Below are 17,222 nucleotides of genomic sequence, written 5' to 3'. Positions count from 1 at the left end.
TCGGGGTTTCGAGAACTGCCATGATCAAGCGTAGCGACTCTGCCCCGAAGTCGACTTCAACAGCCTTCATTTACTTCCGGGTGGAGCCACCAAGTCTGCGATCACGGGTGAAGTGGGCAAGCTCGCTGAGTTACACAAGCTCGTCGCTGGCGGGGATGGAGATGCTCCTGAGGCCTCTACTGAGGCCGCTGCTGAGGTCAGAGCTGGGGCTACTGCCGAGGTCGGGCCAAAGACTGCGCATGCCGCTTGAGCTTTACCCCCCGTTTTCTTTAACTTTTTTTGCCATTCTTGTAGAGTGGGCCACGTAGGCCTTTTTGTAGTTGACCTCTTTTGCATTCAATCCGACCTCAAAGTCGGTATCTTTTGTATTCGGCCTTTGGCCTTTTAACATCAATAAAGAATACTTTTTTTCTCTAAGTACATTTTTTCTCTGAGTGCTTGGGCTCGTCTTGCTTCATGTCTTGTGTTGGATTTTTGCGCTTGGCATCTGCTTCCAACTTGGACTTAGAATAGTCTTGCAAAGTCAATGAAGAGCTCACTGCTTCCAAGCCCGTCTGCTGGTGTGCTTTAGGCATCGAGGTCGGACATCAGGTATGCTTTCGGTCTTTGAACACGGGACCCTGTTTAGCCTTTGCTAGGGCACCTTTTAAGTAGAGGGTCATCATGAATTTTGATGCATTCAGACCTTATAGATCTTCTTAGGTTTTAACTTGGGCGCGCGAATTGAGGTCGAGGCGCTTCTAAATTTTTCTTGAGGTCGAGGGAGCCCTTGGGCTCGCGGTCGACTCAGTAAGGTGCCCCGAGCTCGGGCTCGGGGTATCATTGTAGATTTCGTCATCGTAGATACCTACGGTCGAGGGAGCCTTTTGGGCTTGCGGTCGATACTACAGGGCGCCCCAAGCTCGGCTTTAGGGGCGTAATTGTAGATTTCGTCGTCGTAGATACCTGCGGTCGAGGGAGCCCTTCGGCTCGGGGTTGACACTGCAGGGCGCCCCGAGCTCAGCTCCAAGGGCGCCATTGTAGACTCTGTCATTGTAGGTACCTACGGTCAAGGGAGCCCTTGGGCTCGCGGTCAACATTGCTTGGCGCCCCAAGCCCGGCTCAGGAGCGTCATTGTAAATTCTGTCGTCATGGATACTTGTGGTCGAGGGAGCCCTTGGGCTCGCGGTCGACACTGCAGGGCGCTCCGAGCCCGGCTCAGGGGCGTCGTTGTAGCTTTCGTTGTCGTAGATACCTGCGGTCGAGGGAGCCCTTGGGCTTGCGGTCAACACTGCAGGCTGCTCCGAGCCCGGCTCATGGGCGTCGTTGTAGCTTTCGTCATCGTAGATACCTACGATCGAGGAAGCCCTTGAGCTCGTGGTCGACATTGCAGGGTACTCCGAGCTCGGCTCCAGGGGTGCCATTGTAGCTTTCGTCGTTTGTAGATACCTGCGGTCGAGAGAGCCCTTGAGCTTGCGGTCGACACTGCAGGGCGCCCCGAGCTCGGTTCCAGGGGCGTCAATGTAGCTTTCATTGTTGTAGATACCTGCAGTCGAAGGAGCTCTTGGGCTCGTGGTCGACAATGTAGGGTGCCCCAAGCTCGGCTCTAGGGGTGTCATTGTAGCTTTCGTCGTAGATACCTCCAGACAAGGGAGCCCTTGGGCTCGCGGTCGACACTGTAAGGCGCCCCGAGCTCGGCTTCATGGGCGTCATTGTAGACTCTGTCGTCTTAGATACTTACGGTCGAGGGGGCTCTTAGGCTCGCGGTCGACACTGCAGGGCGTCCCGAGCCCGGCTCTAGGACGTCATTGTAGCTTTCGTCGTTTGTAGATACTTACGGTCGAGGGAGCTCTTGGGCTCATGGTCGACACTGCAGGGCGCCCCAAGCTCGTCTCTAGGCGCGTCAGTGTAGCTTTCGTCATTGTAGATATTAGCAGTCAAAGGAGCCTTTGGGCTTGCGGTCGACACTGCAGGGCGCGCTGAGCTCGGCTCTATGGGCGTCATTGTAGCTTTCGTCGTAGATACCTTTGGTCGAAGGAGCCCTTGGGCTCGTGGTTGACACTGCAGGGTGCCCCAAGCTCGGCTCCAGGGGCGTCATTGTAGACTCTGTCGTCGTAAATACCTGCGGTAGAGGGAGCCCTTGGGCTTGCGGTCGACGCTACAGGTTGCTCCGAGCCCGGCTCAGGAGCATCATTATAGATTCTGTCATCGTAGATACTTGCAGTCGAGGGAGCCCTTGGGCTCGCGGTCGATATTGCAGCGTGCCCCGAGCTCGGCTCCGGGGGCATCATTGTAGATTCTGCCGTCGTAGATACCTGCGGTCGAGGGAGCCCTTGGGTTCGCGATCAACACTACAGGGCGCCCCGAGCCTGGCTCAGGGGCGTCATTGTAGCTTTCATCGTCGTAGATACATGAGGTCGAGAAAGCCCTTGCGCTCGCGGTCGACACTGCAGGTTGCCATGAGCTTGGATCCAGGGGCATCATTGTAGCTTTCGTGGCTCCCGCAGATTCCTTTTGGGCTGGCAAGGGCGAGGCACACGCCGCTGCCCCCCGAAGTCGAGGAGCCATCAAGATGTAAGATCCGAGGCTGTCTAGGAGCCTCTTCTTTTTCCAGGTGGAGCTCGGCTTGGTGCGGACCCCGCCTCCGATGGTTGTTTCCGTGTTTGGGACTGAGCTCTGTGAGAGCTTCGGTAGTGATGATGCTCCTTTTTGTGGACTCTTCTGCCCTGCTTGGCCAGAGAATTGCATCGCGAGCGCCATCATATGGATCCGCACCCGCGAGGAGGAGGCGCAGGCTAGGCTCCCGCTTGTTGCAGGCCTTGAACGACCGTGGTGAATATATGAATCTGCTGAATGAGCATACCGTATTGCTCTAGCATGACCTGAGAAATTGGTCCACCGGTGGCACAGGTGGTGGGCTTTCTTTCTCCATCCTGGCTGGTGTTTCCTCTGGCTTCTTCCGGTGTGATCACCCTCAGGCCAAAACATACTCTTAAATTTGTAAGGAGTCGACCTTGGCATATTGTTGCTGGCTTATAAGCTCTCATGAGCGGATTTTAGCGGATCATGAGTTAATTTCAAAATAGTTTTAGAGGACAAACAACTAGCCAAAAAATTTATCATTAGTATAAGTATTTACACCTCGACCACCAACACCGTGGTAATCAACATAAGAGACGGATCGAATGGTGGCCAGAGAACCGTACCTTGCAAGCCAATCCATATCACCCACGCACTAAGACCAAAATACGCATACATATACAAACTCGAATGATAAGAACATTTCACTATCTCTAACTAATTTTTAGGAATTTTATCAAAAAACCTAATTTTTAGAAACAGCCGGGGCAGCGGCGGCAGTGGCGGTGACGGGGAAGAGCGCCTCCCAGATATCCGAGAAGGCCGCGACGATGGCCCTGTGGTGGTGCCGCGAGTTGAGCGACAGGAAGCAGAGCAGCAGCTGCTCCAGGTCGCCGGCATCGTAAATCTCCTTTTCCACCACCATCTCCGCCATCGACCGCCGGAAGTCCGCCCGCGGGTCCTCCGACCGCTTCACCACCGCGAAGCTCTCTCTAACCTTCCCCTCCGCCGCCGCCGTCGCAGCCGCCCCGCAAGGCACCAGGCTCCGCAGTACCGCTGCTGCAGTTCTCTCCGGCGACGGGTAGCACTTTACCAACCGCCTCCTCCGCCGCCTCGTAATCCTTCTCCGCTGGAGCACGTTATGCGACGAGCAGTCCGTCGACGAGACCAGCTTCTCCGTCTCGCCGTCGTCTTCCTCCTCGTCGAAAAAATCGCCCTCCCGCTCGTCGTTCTCCCCGTCCCCCTCGCTGCTGAACCACCCGCTCACGGCCGAGGAGGTGCTCACCCGCGCTCGGGATCGCGATGATCTTTTCGTCTCTCCCCGACGCCTCCTGCGGCGGAGCTTCGCCTCCCTCCGCCTCGCCTTGGCCATCGCCGCCGGCAAGAGGATGTCGCAGCCGTCGTCGGAGTCGATCTTCCGGCGGGGGGAGGAAGGGAAATCGTAACGGTCACCAGCGTCGCCGTCGGCATAGGCAACGACGGGCCACTTCTCCTCCTTCCGCCAGAGGTACGGCGGGGTCTCCCCGTCGTCGGCGGGGAAGAAATGGCAGCCGCGGCGGGAGGGGAGGCAGCCGCAAGCGAGGCCGGAGACGACCGGGGGGTGGGGGCGGCGGAGGAAGGACGGAGAGGGGCCGGGCGTTGGCGGCGGAGGGAAGTCGATGTCAAAGGCTTTCCGGTTAACGGGGCAGAGACGGAAGGCTGCGTTGGTAACTGTGACGCCAGCGTCATCTTTAGAGCGGCAGCTCTGGAAAGAGGGGATAACGCGGGATAGCCGGAGACGGAAGCGTTTGGCCATTACGAGGAGTGAGAGGAGGGAGGAGAAGGAGCTAGCGGTGGTAGGAACGAGCGAGCGATGTGGGACTAAAAAGGGCGGGTGTGGGGATTGGAAAAGACTGGGAGCAAAGGTTAATTCTTTAATATATAGTGGAGTGGGAAAGCTGGGGAAGAGGACGAAGGGATGACGCTTGCAAGCAGAATCCGGCAAGGGTCGGGACAGGGGGGAGGGGTGAGAGAGTGAGTGAGACTGGGACGAGGTTGCTTCGTGCATTTCCTTTCCGGATGGTTTCGTAAAATACCCGGCAAAACAGAGCCAATGAGCACTTTGTGGCCCTTTTCGACTCCAGCCTTTAGCTTTGGCAATTACGATCCGAAACCTGCAATTTTGTCCTCTAATCCTTTGGCTTGGTTTGCACTCAGAAGGCAGAGAAGTAGACTAGTGCATTTGAGCTCCGGAAGTATCGTCGTCTTTCTTTAATTCCATATAATATTAGACATAGTCATCACTTGTATTGGTCGTTTCCTGCTCGGTTCACATGTGCAAAGCTGTTTCCCTCCTTCACCTTTGAGGTGTTCTCTGTTAAAAAAAAAATAATCATATAAAAAAATTCTGAACTATTTGAAGGTTTTTAATTTTCTTCTAAATTTTAATTTAGTATGGTCAATTCAATTCAAATCTTGGCTATGAATTCAGTTTGCTACTATAACGGAATTTTCACGTGATGTCACATGAGGCATCATCCCTTTTCGCCATATAAGCTAGTTACGTGATAATTCCGTCATGGCAGTAAGACGGAATTCATAAATAGTATCTAAATTGAATGAATTTAAAAGTTTGATAATTTGATTGCATTAAATTAAAATTTAGAAAAAAAATAAAAAAGTTTCTAATAGTTCAGATTTTTTTTGCATGATTATTCCAAAAAACATATGTTGCCATCCGGACTGAGGAGGAAGTATAGCTCGAAAGATCTTGAGGTTGGTTGGAGACGAGCTGAGCAAACTGGTTAAGGTATGTGATGTAGGCCTGGCGCAGGGCGTGGTGCCGACGCGACTGCGGATTGGTAGAGTTGTTGATTGTTGGGATTGTCATCCCTTGTCGATACAGGCTTGTTGTTCTCTTTGGTAGGCAGCTCCTCGGCTAGTTTGCTCCTCGGCTAAGGTCGTAGTCATTCGTCTTGGTTTACATTCGATCGAGGTAAAGAAGGTCGGTCTGATCTGAGGTCAAGGTCCAATATTTCTTCCATCACTTGCCTCTCACTTCCGAGCTCAAACTGCACTCCGGTTTGGGCGATGGAAGTTGAACGATTACTTTGATCAAGGGTGAGACCTTCGTTAGGGGCCTTAAGTGCATTGATCGGTCTTTCCAAAGCATCGAAAGATTCAGGCCATCTCAAGATGTCATCATTGTGGGGCGACGCCTAAATACTATTAATGCAGCGATCCGATGAATTGCCCACGTTATATCTCGAGTTGACATGTGGCTCGATCTGCTCAGGTAGCTAGATCGGCGCTTCGATTGTGGCCGTCTGCACCCTTATATAAGGGCATCCCCAATCTTTAGGCTCTACCTTTTGCCCCATTTACTCTCCCACCCGAGTGCTCGAGCGTCCAAGCCCCTGGGTGGTTTTTCGGCAAAGCCTTTCATTCTTTGTGTTTCTCCATTTTCGGTGAGTTCTCGCTCCTTGGCTGCTCGGCCTTCTTTTTTTATCTTCTTCGTCTCTTTGTCCTTCATTATCTTTTTCTCGTCCTTTCGCCGTTTCATCCTTCTTCTTGCCAGCATAAGCGGAGTTGAGGTCAATGCCTAGGAGGAGAGTCGACCGTCTGACCGCTCTTCTCGAGGTTGGCAGTCATCGCCATCAGGTGAGGCAAAGTTCGAGGTCCGATTGGGCCCGGTCTATAAGGTATTTGTCCTTACTCAGGAGGATATGGACCTCATCTGAGCTCAGTATTTTGTGACTCCAGAGTTTACCTTTGAACTCGTTAGTCCAGGTAACTGGGTGATGGACCACATCCTCCTCGGCTTGTATGAGGAAACTCTATAGGCTAGGTTAAGACTTCTTATCAGCTCATTCTTTGTGCAACTGATGTGGTCTTATGACCTTATTTTGACCCAGCTGGTGTCGAACTCCTGGCGGATATTAGTTAGTTTTCTCTCTTATTTTCTCTGGGGCATTCAAGCCTCAATTTTTCTCTTTTGTAGGTGCTTCACCTTGAAGAGGCATCATCGGAATAGTAACTAGTGGTATTTCTCTTCCTAAAAAGACTGCCAATTGCTCTGAGGTACTCCCTCTTCCATCCATGGATGAAAAGAAAGATTTTTCTTTGTCCACCCTGAGCAGCCATGGGGGTTTGAGACCGCATGGAGGGCACCATGGACCGACCTGAGTCGGCTTTCGAGGTTGTCTGATGATGATCAAAGGACCTTGGATAGACTTCTAGAATCTCAATCCGAGATCTCTTTCCTACAGGAGTTGTTACCCAAGGAGGCTCTAATTAAGGCCGATTTGATATAGCCGACCCCCAGGGTAAGTTTCTCTTGGATTTTCTCTATCCTCTCGCCTCGGCGTTGTAGAATAACTTTGTCTTCGATTTTGCATCTCTTGCCGTCATGAAGTTCGATCTCTCATTGATTTGCAAGAGGAGAAAGGTGAAGAAGAGGTCGACCGTGGCCGCTGAGGGCGAGGCTCCCCAAAAGAAGTGGTTGAGAGGGAAGTCCTAGGCCCGTGCTACCAAGGCCACCATTGAGGTTGGTGTTGAGGCATCAGTTTCTAAAGTTTCCCATGATGTGCCCGTACCTTGAGGAGAGATTGTAGAGCCGAACTCCACGTTGAGGTCATTTAGTCGATCGAGTCAACTCCCCTAGAGGAGGTTGTCTCTGCTGGACCCAGCTCAGTCGTCATGCCCTGCACCAACCATCTTCCAAGGTTTGTGCTTGGCTTGATCGGATCCAGGCTCGTCTACTCCAGCTAAGGAAGGCCATTCAGCCCCGGCCCACACCTCTAAGACCTACTTCCCAAATTGGGCAGTCGAAGAGCCTGATTCAGCATTGGAGACTCTCGGGATGGCGAGGAAGTTAGTTTGAGCTATACAGCTTCAAGCTGATAGGAAACTTGTACTCTCCCTCGACCCCACCGAGTTCTTCGACAGGGCCTATGTAACGGTAGTTCAGGTATGTTTAATAAATCTTCTCTAAGTCACTTTTCTCAAGAACTAATTCCTCTTTTCCTTTTCAGCACGTCCTCGAGATCGGCTACATGAATGAGAGGATCATGATACACTTAAGCAGTATCTCGTAGTACAAAGTGAGGGCAGATATCATCGAGGAGCACGCCCATCTGGCTGAGGTAGGGGCGGAGACTATTGAGGAGCAAGCTTAGGAAGTCGAATTGAGGATGGAGGTAGCCGAGGAGCGGGCCTAGCAGAACTTGGGGCGAAGGTAGCCAAAAACAAAGTGGGGTTGACAAAAGCCTATGCCTTAGCCATGCGGACCCAAGCCTTGATCATGGAGAGACAACTATCCATGTCTAGGAAGGCCTACCATGTTGCCGAGTACAAGGCTGCAGAGCTCTCTAAGAAGCTAGTCCAAGATTGCAGGTGGCCACCAAGGCTAGGGAGGAGGCCGTTTGCGTTAAGGAAAAAGTTGTAGAGGCGGTTAAAGAATACCATGCCTCTGAGGAGTTCATAGAGGAAGCCGTGGAGATTGCGATCAACATCTTCGGTAAGGTCTTCACAGATAGCCGAGCTCGGGCTCAGCTGCTTTTCTTGAGGATGGACTTCTTCGGTCTTTACGATGACGACAATGATGATGAGGGCTGCAACGAAGGCGATGACCTTACAATTTGCAAAGACATCGAGGTCAGCGGTGGTGGCGGTGAAGGCACCGAGGGGGAGGGGCGAAGGAGCTAATTAGGGGGATGCCCTCCTTGACCTAGATGTTGGCCTTGACATTGCAGATCGCGTCTGCGGACCCGAACCCTCGAACAATGGCCTTGCCGGTAGGGATTTTCATGAAGATCCGCATCTTTTTAACCGAAGAAAACTAGATACCTCAGCAAGGAATGAAGTTATTTATCTAGTCATTTTTGGTTTTTGCTTTTTGCTCGGGTAGACTGAGCTCAATGTACTTTTTTTTGTTCTACTTCTGCTGAGGTTAGTGTAAAAGCTTACAACTTAATGAAAGCAAAGCGTTTTCCAAGTACCTGATTTTGGTCTTTGCTTCCGTTGTTTTGTTTTTTGTTCTTCGTCCGAGTCTAGGTCATTGTACCAATCTTCGATCTTTTATTGTAGCTCTTTGTGGCTTGGCTTTTGCTGAGATCAATGTATGTATAAAAAAATAATGAAAGTAAAATTATTTTCTAAAGTATCGGACTTCGGTATTACTAGCTATCATTGTATTTCTTTATTTGAGTTCAAGTTGCCTCACCGAACTCTTTTTCTTGTGGAGCTTTAGCTTGCCTTAGGCTCCTCGGCCGATCTTTCCGGAGTTTGGCTCCCGAAAAATTTTGAGTGAGTCGACGGAGGGGGGCCGGTGCCTTTTTTGTTGGTCATCCTTAGAGTCTTGCTCCGGAGGCATCTCCAGAGTATGCTTCCAAAGGATGCCTCTAGGTTGGCTCCCACAGAGAATTTGAGTAGGCTCGGTCTTCTGCTTGGGCTGTTTTCGACCTAAAGAAGTCGATTTGAATGCTAAGCCTTCGACATGGTGGCTGGTTCTCCTGCTCTAGCTATTTCCGACCTGAAGAGGTCAGTTGACTTGCTGAGTCTTCGACACGATGTCAGGTTCTCTTGCTTCGGCCATTTTTGACCTGAAAAAGTTGATTGACTCGCCGAGCCTTTAATACGGCGGCCGGTTCTCCTGCTCAGACCATTTTTAATCCGAAGAGATCGGTTGACTCATTGAGCCTTTGGCGTAGGGGCCAACCTTCTTATGTCTAGAGTATTCTTCGAGAGACATCTCTTGAGGGTTTGTTCCTAGAGAAAATCTGAGTAGGTTTAGTCTTGAGGAGGTCGGTGCCTCCTTTCATCTCCGGAGTATGCTCCTAGAGGCATCTCTTGGGGTTGGCTCTGGGAGAAAACCCGAGTGAGCTCGGTCTTGAGGAGGTCGGCGCATCCTTTCATCTCCAGAGTATGCTCCTAAAGGCATCTCTTAGGATTGGCTCCTAGAGAAAATTCGAGTGAGCTCGATCGTGAGGAGGTCGGCATCTTCTTTTATCTCTAGAGTATGCTTCTGGAGGCATCTTTTAGGGTTGGCTCTCCGAAAAAATCTGAGTGGACTTGGTCTTGAAGAGGTCGGCATCTCTTTTCATCTCTAGAGTATGCCTCTAGAGGCATTTCTTGGGGTTATTCTTAGAGAAAATCCGAGTGGGCTTGGTCTTAAGGAGGTCAACGCCTCTTTTTATCTCCAAAGTATGCACCCAGAGGCATCTATTGGGGTTGGCTCCTAGAGGAAATTTGAATAGGCTGAGTCTTGGGGAGGTTGGCACCTCGTTTCATCTTCGAAGTATGCTCCAAAAGGGATCCCAAGCGAGCTAGTTTAGGGAGGTCCCAGGCATCCCCAGGGTTTCTTCTTTATTGGGGCCTAGGCATCTCTAGGGTATCCCAAGTCAAATATACTTGTCATGATTATTCGATCTAGAGACAGGAATGTTCGTCCGATTTCTGTCTACCTAAAAATACGCTAGACAGATCGTTGTTAGAACCGACGAACAAAAGTTAAATTTAAATTTTACTCTTACCTTTCCTACTCGAAGAATAGTGGTCGTAAGAGGTCAATCCACAGGGAGACGATTGGAGTTGCATAAAAATTAAAACGTTCACTCGGATTCAAAATCGATTTTCGAATAACTAAAGAAAAACATTATATCAGGGATGTTGAATGTTCTCTAATTGAAAATAAACAAAGGAGAGAAAGAAAACGTTGCAATTGAAATTGGATGCAGATTAGGGGTCAATTTCTAAAGACAGAATATGAATTAAAATCGCCAGTCGAATAGCAAAGATTAATTTCAGAGTTATCTTAAAATTAAGAATTTCAAAATAAACTGCAAAGATTAAACTAAACCTAGAGCATGGATTGCCTAAAAGAAAATTAATATATTGTATATGAAGCAAACATTAAATTGAACCTAGAACACGGATTTCATAAAAGAAACTGATGGATTTCATGAAAAGGAAATTGATTACAAGAACATAAAATTAAAAAAAATGAAATAAAAAGAACAAGTAACTCGGTTGAACAGTTAAAAAAAAATAAATTAAAATAGCTTTTTTTTTCTTCCTTCTTCTCGGAAAACAGGGCTTCTCCTCTGTTCCAAGAACAGAAACAGAGCTTCTTCTTCCTCCTTGGACCAGCCGATAGAGAGCCCTTTCCTTTCCTCTGTTTCTTGGCCTCCACCCCAACCGAGCACACCTCCTCCCTACTCTGTTTCCTCTCCCCCCTCACACCTTCCCGATGGCCTCTTCTTATAGGAGTCTTGGAAACGCGTTGAAGACGTGTTGGAGATCTGCCTCGCTGGGGGAGACCTTTGCCACGCGCGGATGGAGTTGGATGCGGTGCGGGATGTGGTGAGATGGACGGCTGTGAGGCGGGGATGACTCGGTCGGACGCCTGATGCGGAAGGCGCTAGGGCGTTAACCGCATGAGGAACGCGGCTGCTGGCTTCGCAGATGGGCTGGCACGTGGTTGAGGAGCTGGAGATACTACATTTGCTCGGCACGGCAGCTGGGAAGCACGGTGATTGCGGAGGATTTGGAGACGGCTTGCAGCTGGGACGCGGCTTCGCCAGCGCACGCGATGGACGATTGCGTGGAAGACGGGGACGACTGCTAATGGCGGAATACTCGGGGAAGAGCTGATATCGCGGTTGGGCTGGCACGCGGGGATACGCTGAGGCGTGCCGGCTGGTACGCTGCATGGCGGGGACGCGGGCTGGTGACGCGTTGGGGACGAGCTGGCCGCGATGTGTGATATGCTGATTTGGGAAGGAGCTTCATACGGACGCCTGGGATGGATGCAGAAGAAGCGGTGGTTCCAGACGATGGCTGGATGCGGGATCATTTGGAGCTTCGTGGACGCCGGATTGGAAGCGAGATCACGACTCAAAATGGACATGGAAGGCTGAAGGGCACTGCAGGATACTCGGACGCAGGATCCGGGCAGCTCGGACGCGGCTGGAACGGGCGAAAGAGGCTGCCGGGAGGAAAAAAGAACAGTGATCAGAAAAGAACATTTCCGAAACACTATTCATATGAACAGTATTTTTACGTAACACTATTCATATGAATAGTATTTTTACGTAACACTGTTCATATAAACAGTGTTTTTACGTAACACTGCTCATATGAACAGTGATTTCAGCCATGAATAGAAATTTTGGAAATAAAGAGTAATTTCAGCTTTTGTTCATGGGATTGGAGGTTGAAGATGAAGATGCTCATTTGGAAGGTGCATGCGTGGTGGGGACGCGCTGAGGACGCGGACGGCCTGGCATAATCAAGTTGGTGCTGTAAGGGCGGACTAGGAGCTGGAGACCCGTCTGGGCTGATCGCGAGATCCTTGGGACATTGCTAATGGCGTGAAGGATTAGGACGCGCTAGAATGCTGGTTTGACTCGAGCTTGGGCTGCCGGGCATTGGGCTCAAACCCAATGTTATTGGGTCTCTTGGATTACTTGTACTCAAACACAAATACAACATTAATTAGTTAATTTTATTATTAATGATTAATTATAATGCTAATTAAAATGGTCTGACGATTGCACTTTTGTGCTCTCATCATACCTCCCAACCAGCTTATTGCTAGTCTCTAGCAATTTAGTGTGACAATGATAAAATGAGAGTGCAAAAGTTTTATTTATTATATATATATAAATATACATGAACTAAGATAAATACTCACTTTCGTAGAGCATTACGATTGCACTTAGCACGTGCAACAAGCCGTTAAACCCCTAGGTTACCCTAGTGGACGAGTGTTGTCTCGTGAGGGTTTGCAGTGAAGTTACCCACAAACTTCAATCCTAAAATAAAATTTGGTTTATGAAATGAAAGTCTAATTTCAAGTAAATAACTGATCAGAATTTTAAAAGCACACAAGGTTTTAATTACTAATTAGCCCAATTTCTAGGTTAGTATGCAATTTAAGTTGAAGTCATTAAGTTTTCCATTAGGGAGTTGTAATACTTATTTATACTTGAGTACTTAGTGAAGTCTAGACCATGCACCAGCTAAGGTTTCAGATCTCCAAAATATCGCTAATATTAATAGTTTCCAAGAATTGGTCGGACAAGACCTATTTGCTGATTCAAAATCATCTTATCTGCAGGATTTCGAGAGCTGTGGATGTTTACTTTAATACCTCATGGGCTTTATCTGTAATATTCCAGTTTACTCGAATTTTTACAATGACGGCTTTCACACTATTGTCTTTCTTAAGGTCAATATACATTTTTTTTTCATTTTTTTTTGCATTAAAGAGAAATGATAATGTATATATTGTGCACTTTTACTCCTGTGATGATTCCTCCATGTAGCGAGCAATTAGTCGACAATTCTCACACCAGTTGGCATGAGGTGTCGGGCATCAAGACTCCCCTACGGACCTATACTCGGGTTCCTCATCACAAGCCCGCTGACCTTTGACAATAGGTAGCCCTTTTCGATGTACCTGACTAAATCCACCAATTTTTTTTTTTGGATCAGAAAAAGATGGTTCATCAGGATTCGAGGTTGCTACCATATTCTCAACACAATGTCGAACCTATACCTTAGAAAATGCAGGCCAGATGTATTGTGAAATTCAAAGCACTAATTAGCTTACAACTTACTAAAAGGAACTTAATAAAAAGAACTCACTTTGCACTACTTCCGACTAGTCATTGGGCTCTTAGATTTTATATACCTTGTGTGTTGTAATTTAATTTTTTTTTCAAAAAATTTTAACTAAATTTTTTTTTTTTAAAATGCTTAAAAATACCCCCAAACCTAAATCTAACATTGTCCTCAATGTTAAAAAAAATTTAAAGCAGTAAGAGGACAGAGGATAAGTTACCTGATATGGGTGGGTAAATTGAAAATTAGGGCAAAATTTCCCAAACCTGCATGTTAGTAAATTTTTTTTTTTTATAGAAGATATTTATATGTTGGGTTGCCTCCCCAGAGCGCTAAGTTTTATGTCTTCAGCCAGATAATTCTAATTCATTCATGATAGACATGGTCGGTCAGAAGTGTCTCCTCAACTTCTGGACTCAGATACTCAAGGTATGGTTTTAAACGATGTCCATTGACTTGAAAGGTCCTACCATCCTTGGTTTTGCATATTACTACTGCACCATGCGGGTGTACTTTCTCTACTGTGTATGGGCCAGTCTAGCGAGATTTAAGTTTTTCAGGGAATAGATGTAATCGAGAGTCATATAAGAGAACTTTTTGTCCTTGGTAAAACTCTTTACGAGTAATCATTTTATTATGCATGACTTTAATGCGATCCTTGTACTTCTTAACACACTCGTAAGCATCGTTCCTAATTTCTTCAAGCTCGTCGAGCTGAAGCTTTCTATGTTCTCCCGCCTTGTCGAGGTCGAAATTTAGGCGTTTGATTGCCCAATAGGCCTTGTGTTCTAACTCGACAGGTAAATGGCAAGCCTTGCCATAGACAATCCTATATGGGGACATTCCAATTGATGTTTTGTAGGCCGTACGATATGCCCACAATGCATCTGTTAACCTAAGGGACCAATCCTTTCGAGATGGGTTGACAGTTTTTTCAAGGATGGTCTTGATTTCTCTATTGAAAATCTCAACTTGTCCACTCGTTTGTGGATGATATGGTGTACCGACCTTGTGGGTGATGTTGTACTTCCTAGCAAGGGCTTTAAAAATTCTATTGCAAAAATGTTTCTCCCCATCACTAATGATAGCACGAGGGGTGCCAAAGCGAGCGAAGACAGACTCCTTAAGAAACTTGATCACTACTTTGTGATCATTGGTCTTACATGCGATAGCCTCAATCCACTTGGACACATAGTCAACAGCTAGGAGTATGTACTGGTGCCCAAATGACATAGGAAAAGGACCCATAAAATCAATACCTCAAACATCAAAGATTTCTACAATTAAGATCGGGTTCAGGGGCATCTCATTTTTTCTTGAAATTTTTCCTAGTCTTTGACATCGGTCACATGCTTTACAATACTCGTGTGAGTCATAAAATAGTGTGGGCCAATAGAATCCGCACTGCAAAACCTTTGCAGCCGTCTTTTTACCACTGAAATGACTACCACAAGCATGGTCATGACAAAAGAAAAGGACTTTCCTTTGTTCGTATTCAGGAATACACTGTCGGATGATTTGATCAGGGCAATATTAAATAGATATGGTTCATCCCAAAAATACCACTTCACACGAGCTAGGAAGCGAAATTGCTCCTGTTTGGTCCAAGAGCTAGGCATTTGTTCAGTAACAAGGTAGTTGACTATGTCAGCATACCATGGAACATTGGTATGGGAAATCATCATTAGTTGTTCATCCGGAAAAGTTTCGGATACCGGTAATGATTCTGCAGATGACTCAACAATCGGTCTGGACAAGTGGTCAGCTACTACATTTCAGATCCCTTTTTGTCTCGAATTTCAAGATCAAATTCCTAGAGCAATAGGATCCAACGAATGAGCCTTGCCTTAGCATCCTTCTTTGTGAGAAGGTACTTAAGGGCGGCATGATCGGAATAAACAAGAACCTTAGATCCTATCAGGTAGGGGCGAAATTTATCTAGGGCAAAAACAACTGCCAACAATTCTTTTTCAATGGTGGAATAGTTGAGTTGGGCGTCATTCAAAGTTTTGCTCGCATAATGAATAACATGGGGAAGCTTCTCTACTCGCTGACCTAAGACAGCACCTATGGCATAATTGGATGCATCACACATGATTTCAAAAGGACGACTCCAATCAGGACACCTTATGATGGGTGCTGAAGTCAATTCAGACTTCAGTCTTTCGAAAGCAGTTACACAAGATGGTGAAAAATTAAAAACAGCGTCTTTGGCCAACAAATCACATAAGGGTTTTGATATTTTACTAAAATCCTTGATAAAGCGGCGGTAAAAACCCGCATGCCCTAAAAATGATCGAATTTCCCTAATAGTCTTAGGAGGTGGCAGTTTAGCAATTAATTCTACTTTGGCCTTATCCACCTCAATTCTCCTTTGTGACACAATGTGTCCTAAAATAATACCTGATTCTACCATGAAATGACACTTCTTCCAGTTAAGAACTAAGTTTTTCTCTATACAGCGTTCTACAACAAGTGTCAAGTGGTGTAGACATTCCTCAAAATTGGATCCAAATACAGAAAAATCATCCATGAAAACTTCTAAAAATTTCTCCACCATGTCGGAAAAAATACTCATCATACACCATTGGAATGTAGCTGGTGCATTGCATAACCCAAAAGACATACGGCGATAGGCAAAAGTGCCATAAGGACAGGTGAATGTGGTTTTCTCTTGATCCTCACGTGCAATTGGAACTTGGTTATATCCAGAATAACCATCAAGAAAACAGTAATAAGAGTGGCCAACTAGACGTTCTAACATTTGGTCAATGAAGGGTAGTGGGAAGTGGTCTTTCCTAGTCAGGGCATTCAACTTTCTGTAGTCGATGCACACTCACCATCCAGTTTGGATTCGAGTTGGGACTAACTTATTTTAGTCATTCTTGATCACAGTAATTCCAGATTTCTTGGGTACGACTTAAACTGGGCTCACCCACTGGCTATCAGAAATAGGGTATATAATCCCTGTATCTAAGAGTTTAATGATTTCAGCTAGAACCACATCCTTCATGATTGGGTTAAGTCGCCTTTGTGGTTCTCTAGAGATTTTTGCATCCTCTTCTAGATGAATTTTATGTTGGACCACAGAAGGGCTAATCCCCTTAATATCAGCTATAGACCAGCCGATCGCCTCTTGATTTTTCTGAAGGATATTTAACAACTTCTCTTCTTGTTCTTCAGTTAAATTTGATGCAATAATAACAGGTAAGGTGTTGTTGTCCCCTAGAAATGCATATTTTAGGTTTTCAGGCAGATCTTTAAGTTCAAGCTGGGGAGGTTTGACACTTGAAGGTACTAGCGGGATTTAGGTATAGGTAATGATTCAAATTTAGTAGCCCATCTGCTAGTATCCATTACAAGAATGGAATCTAGCAATGCATTAACCTCCTGATTCGACTCTCTTTCCTCACAATTTTGACTGAATTGGGCCAAACATCTTTCTAGTGGATCAGAATAACTTGATTCCTCGAAGGACTTACTGATTATGTTTTCAATCATGTGAATTTCTTCTAAATCGTCCATCTCAGATGGTTGATTACTACTGTGAAAGACATTGAGTTGGACGGTCAAGTTTCCAAATGCTAAGGTCATTATCCCATTTCGGCAACTGATCACCGCATTTGAAGTGGCCAAAAATGGTCTACCAAGGATTACCGGGATGTGACTACCTGGGTTTTTCACTGGTTCAGTTTCGAGGACTACAAAATCTACAGGGTAATAAAACTCATTTACCTTTACAATTACATCCTCTACAATTCCCTTAGGATACTTCACAGTCCTATCTGCTAATGACAAAGTAATGTTTGTGGGCTTTAATTCTCCCAAACCTAGTTTGGTGTAGACAGAATAGGGTAATAGGTTCACACTTGCTCCTAAGTCTAATAGGGCTCTTCGAATGATGGTTTCTCCTATTTTAATTTCAACAGTGAGGCAACCAAGGTCCTTTTATTTTGGGGCAATCTGTTGTTGAATAAGAGATGAGGCTTGTGCCGCCATCACAGCTTGCCTAGGAATACTGGTTTTTCTTTTCACCGTGGTTAAGTCTTTTAAGAATT

The 17,222-nt window shown here is 46.8% G+C and overlaps 1 protein-coding gene and 1 long non-coding RNA gene across 2 annotated transcripts; both read right to left on the bottom strand.

The window, feature by feature from the left end:
* Positions 1 to 3,065: 3,065 nt before the first annotated feature.
* Positions 3,066 to 7,875, bottom strand: LOC149751231 (transcription repressor OFP7-like). The gene has a single exon (XM_089927592.1). It carries the CDS (start codon positions 4,604 to 4,606, stop codon positions 3,305 to 3,307), a length of 1,302 nt encoding a protein of 433 aa, XP_089783718.1. The 5' UTR covers positions 4,607 to 7,875; the 3' UTR covers positions 3,066 to 3,304.
* A 368-nt stretch (positions 7,876 to 8,243) lies between these two features.
* On the bottom strand, positions 8,244 to 11,401 carry LOC103717134 (uncharacterized). The gene is made up of 2 exons (XR_016398544.1): positions 8,762 to 11,401; positions 8,244 to 8,646 (listed from the first exon to the last, which is right to left on the bottom strand). It is a non-coding gene; the product is annotated as an uncharacterized LOC103717134 (long non-coding RNA).
* Between the last annotated feature and the right edge of the window lie 5,821 nt (positions 11,402 to 17,222).

The sequence above is a fragment of the Phoenix dactylifera genome, chromosome 15 (assembly GCF_051530095.1).
Source record: "Phoenix dactylifera cultivar Ajwa chromosome 15, Ajwa_hap1_PhDact_Kaust_v1.1, whole genome shotgun sequence".
Lineage (NCBI taxonomy): Eukaryota > Viridiplantae > Streptophyta > Magnoliopsida > Arecales > Arecaceae > Phoenix > Phoenix dactylifera.
The sequence above is the reverse complement of the archived record's forward strand: the minus strand, read 5'-3'. Positions and strand labels throughout refer to the sequence as shown.

What these genes read in the sequence shown, in the direction of transcription:
- LOC149751231 (XM_089927592.1), bottom strand. Translation starts at nt 4,606, where the DNA reads ATGCACGAAGCAACCTCGTCCCAGTCTCACTCACTCTCTCACCCCTCC.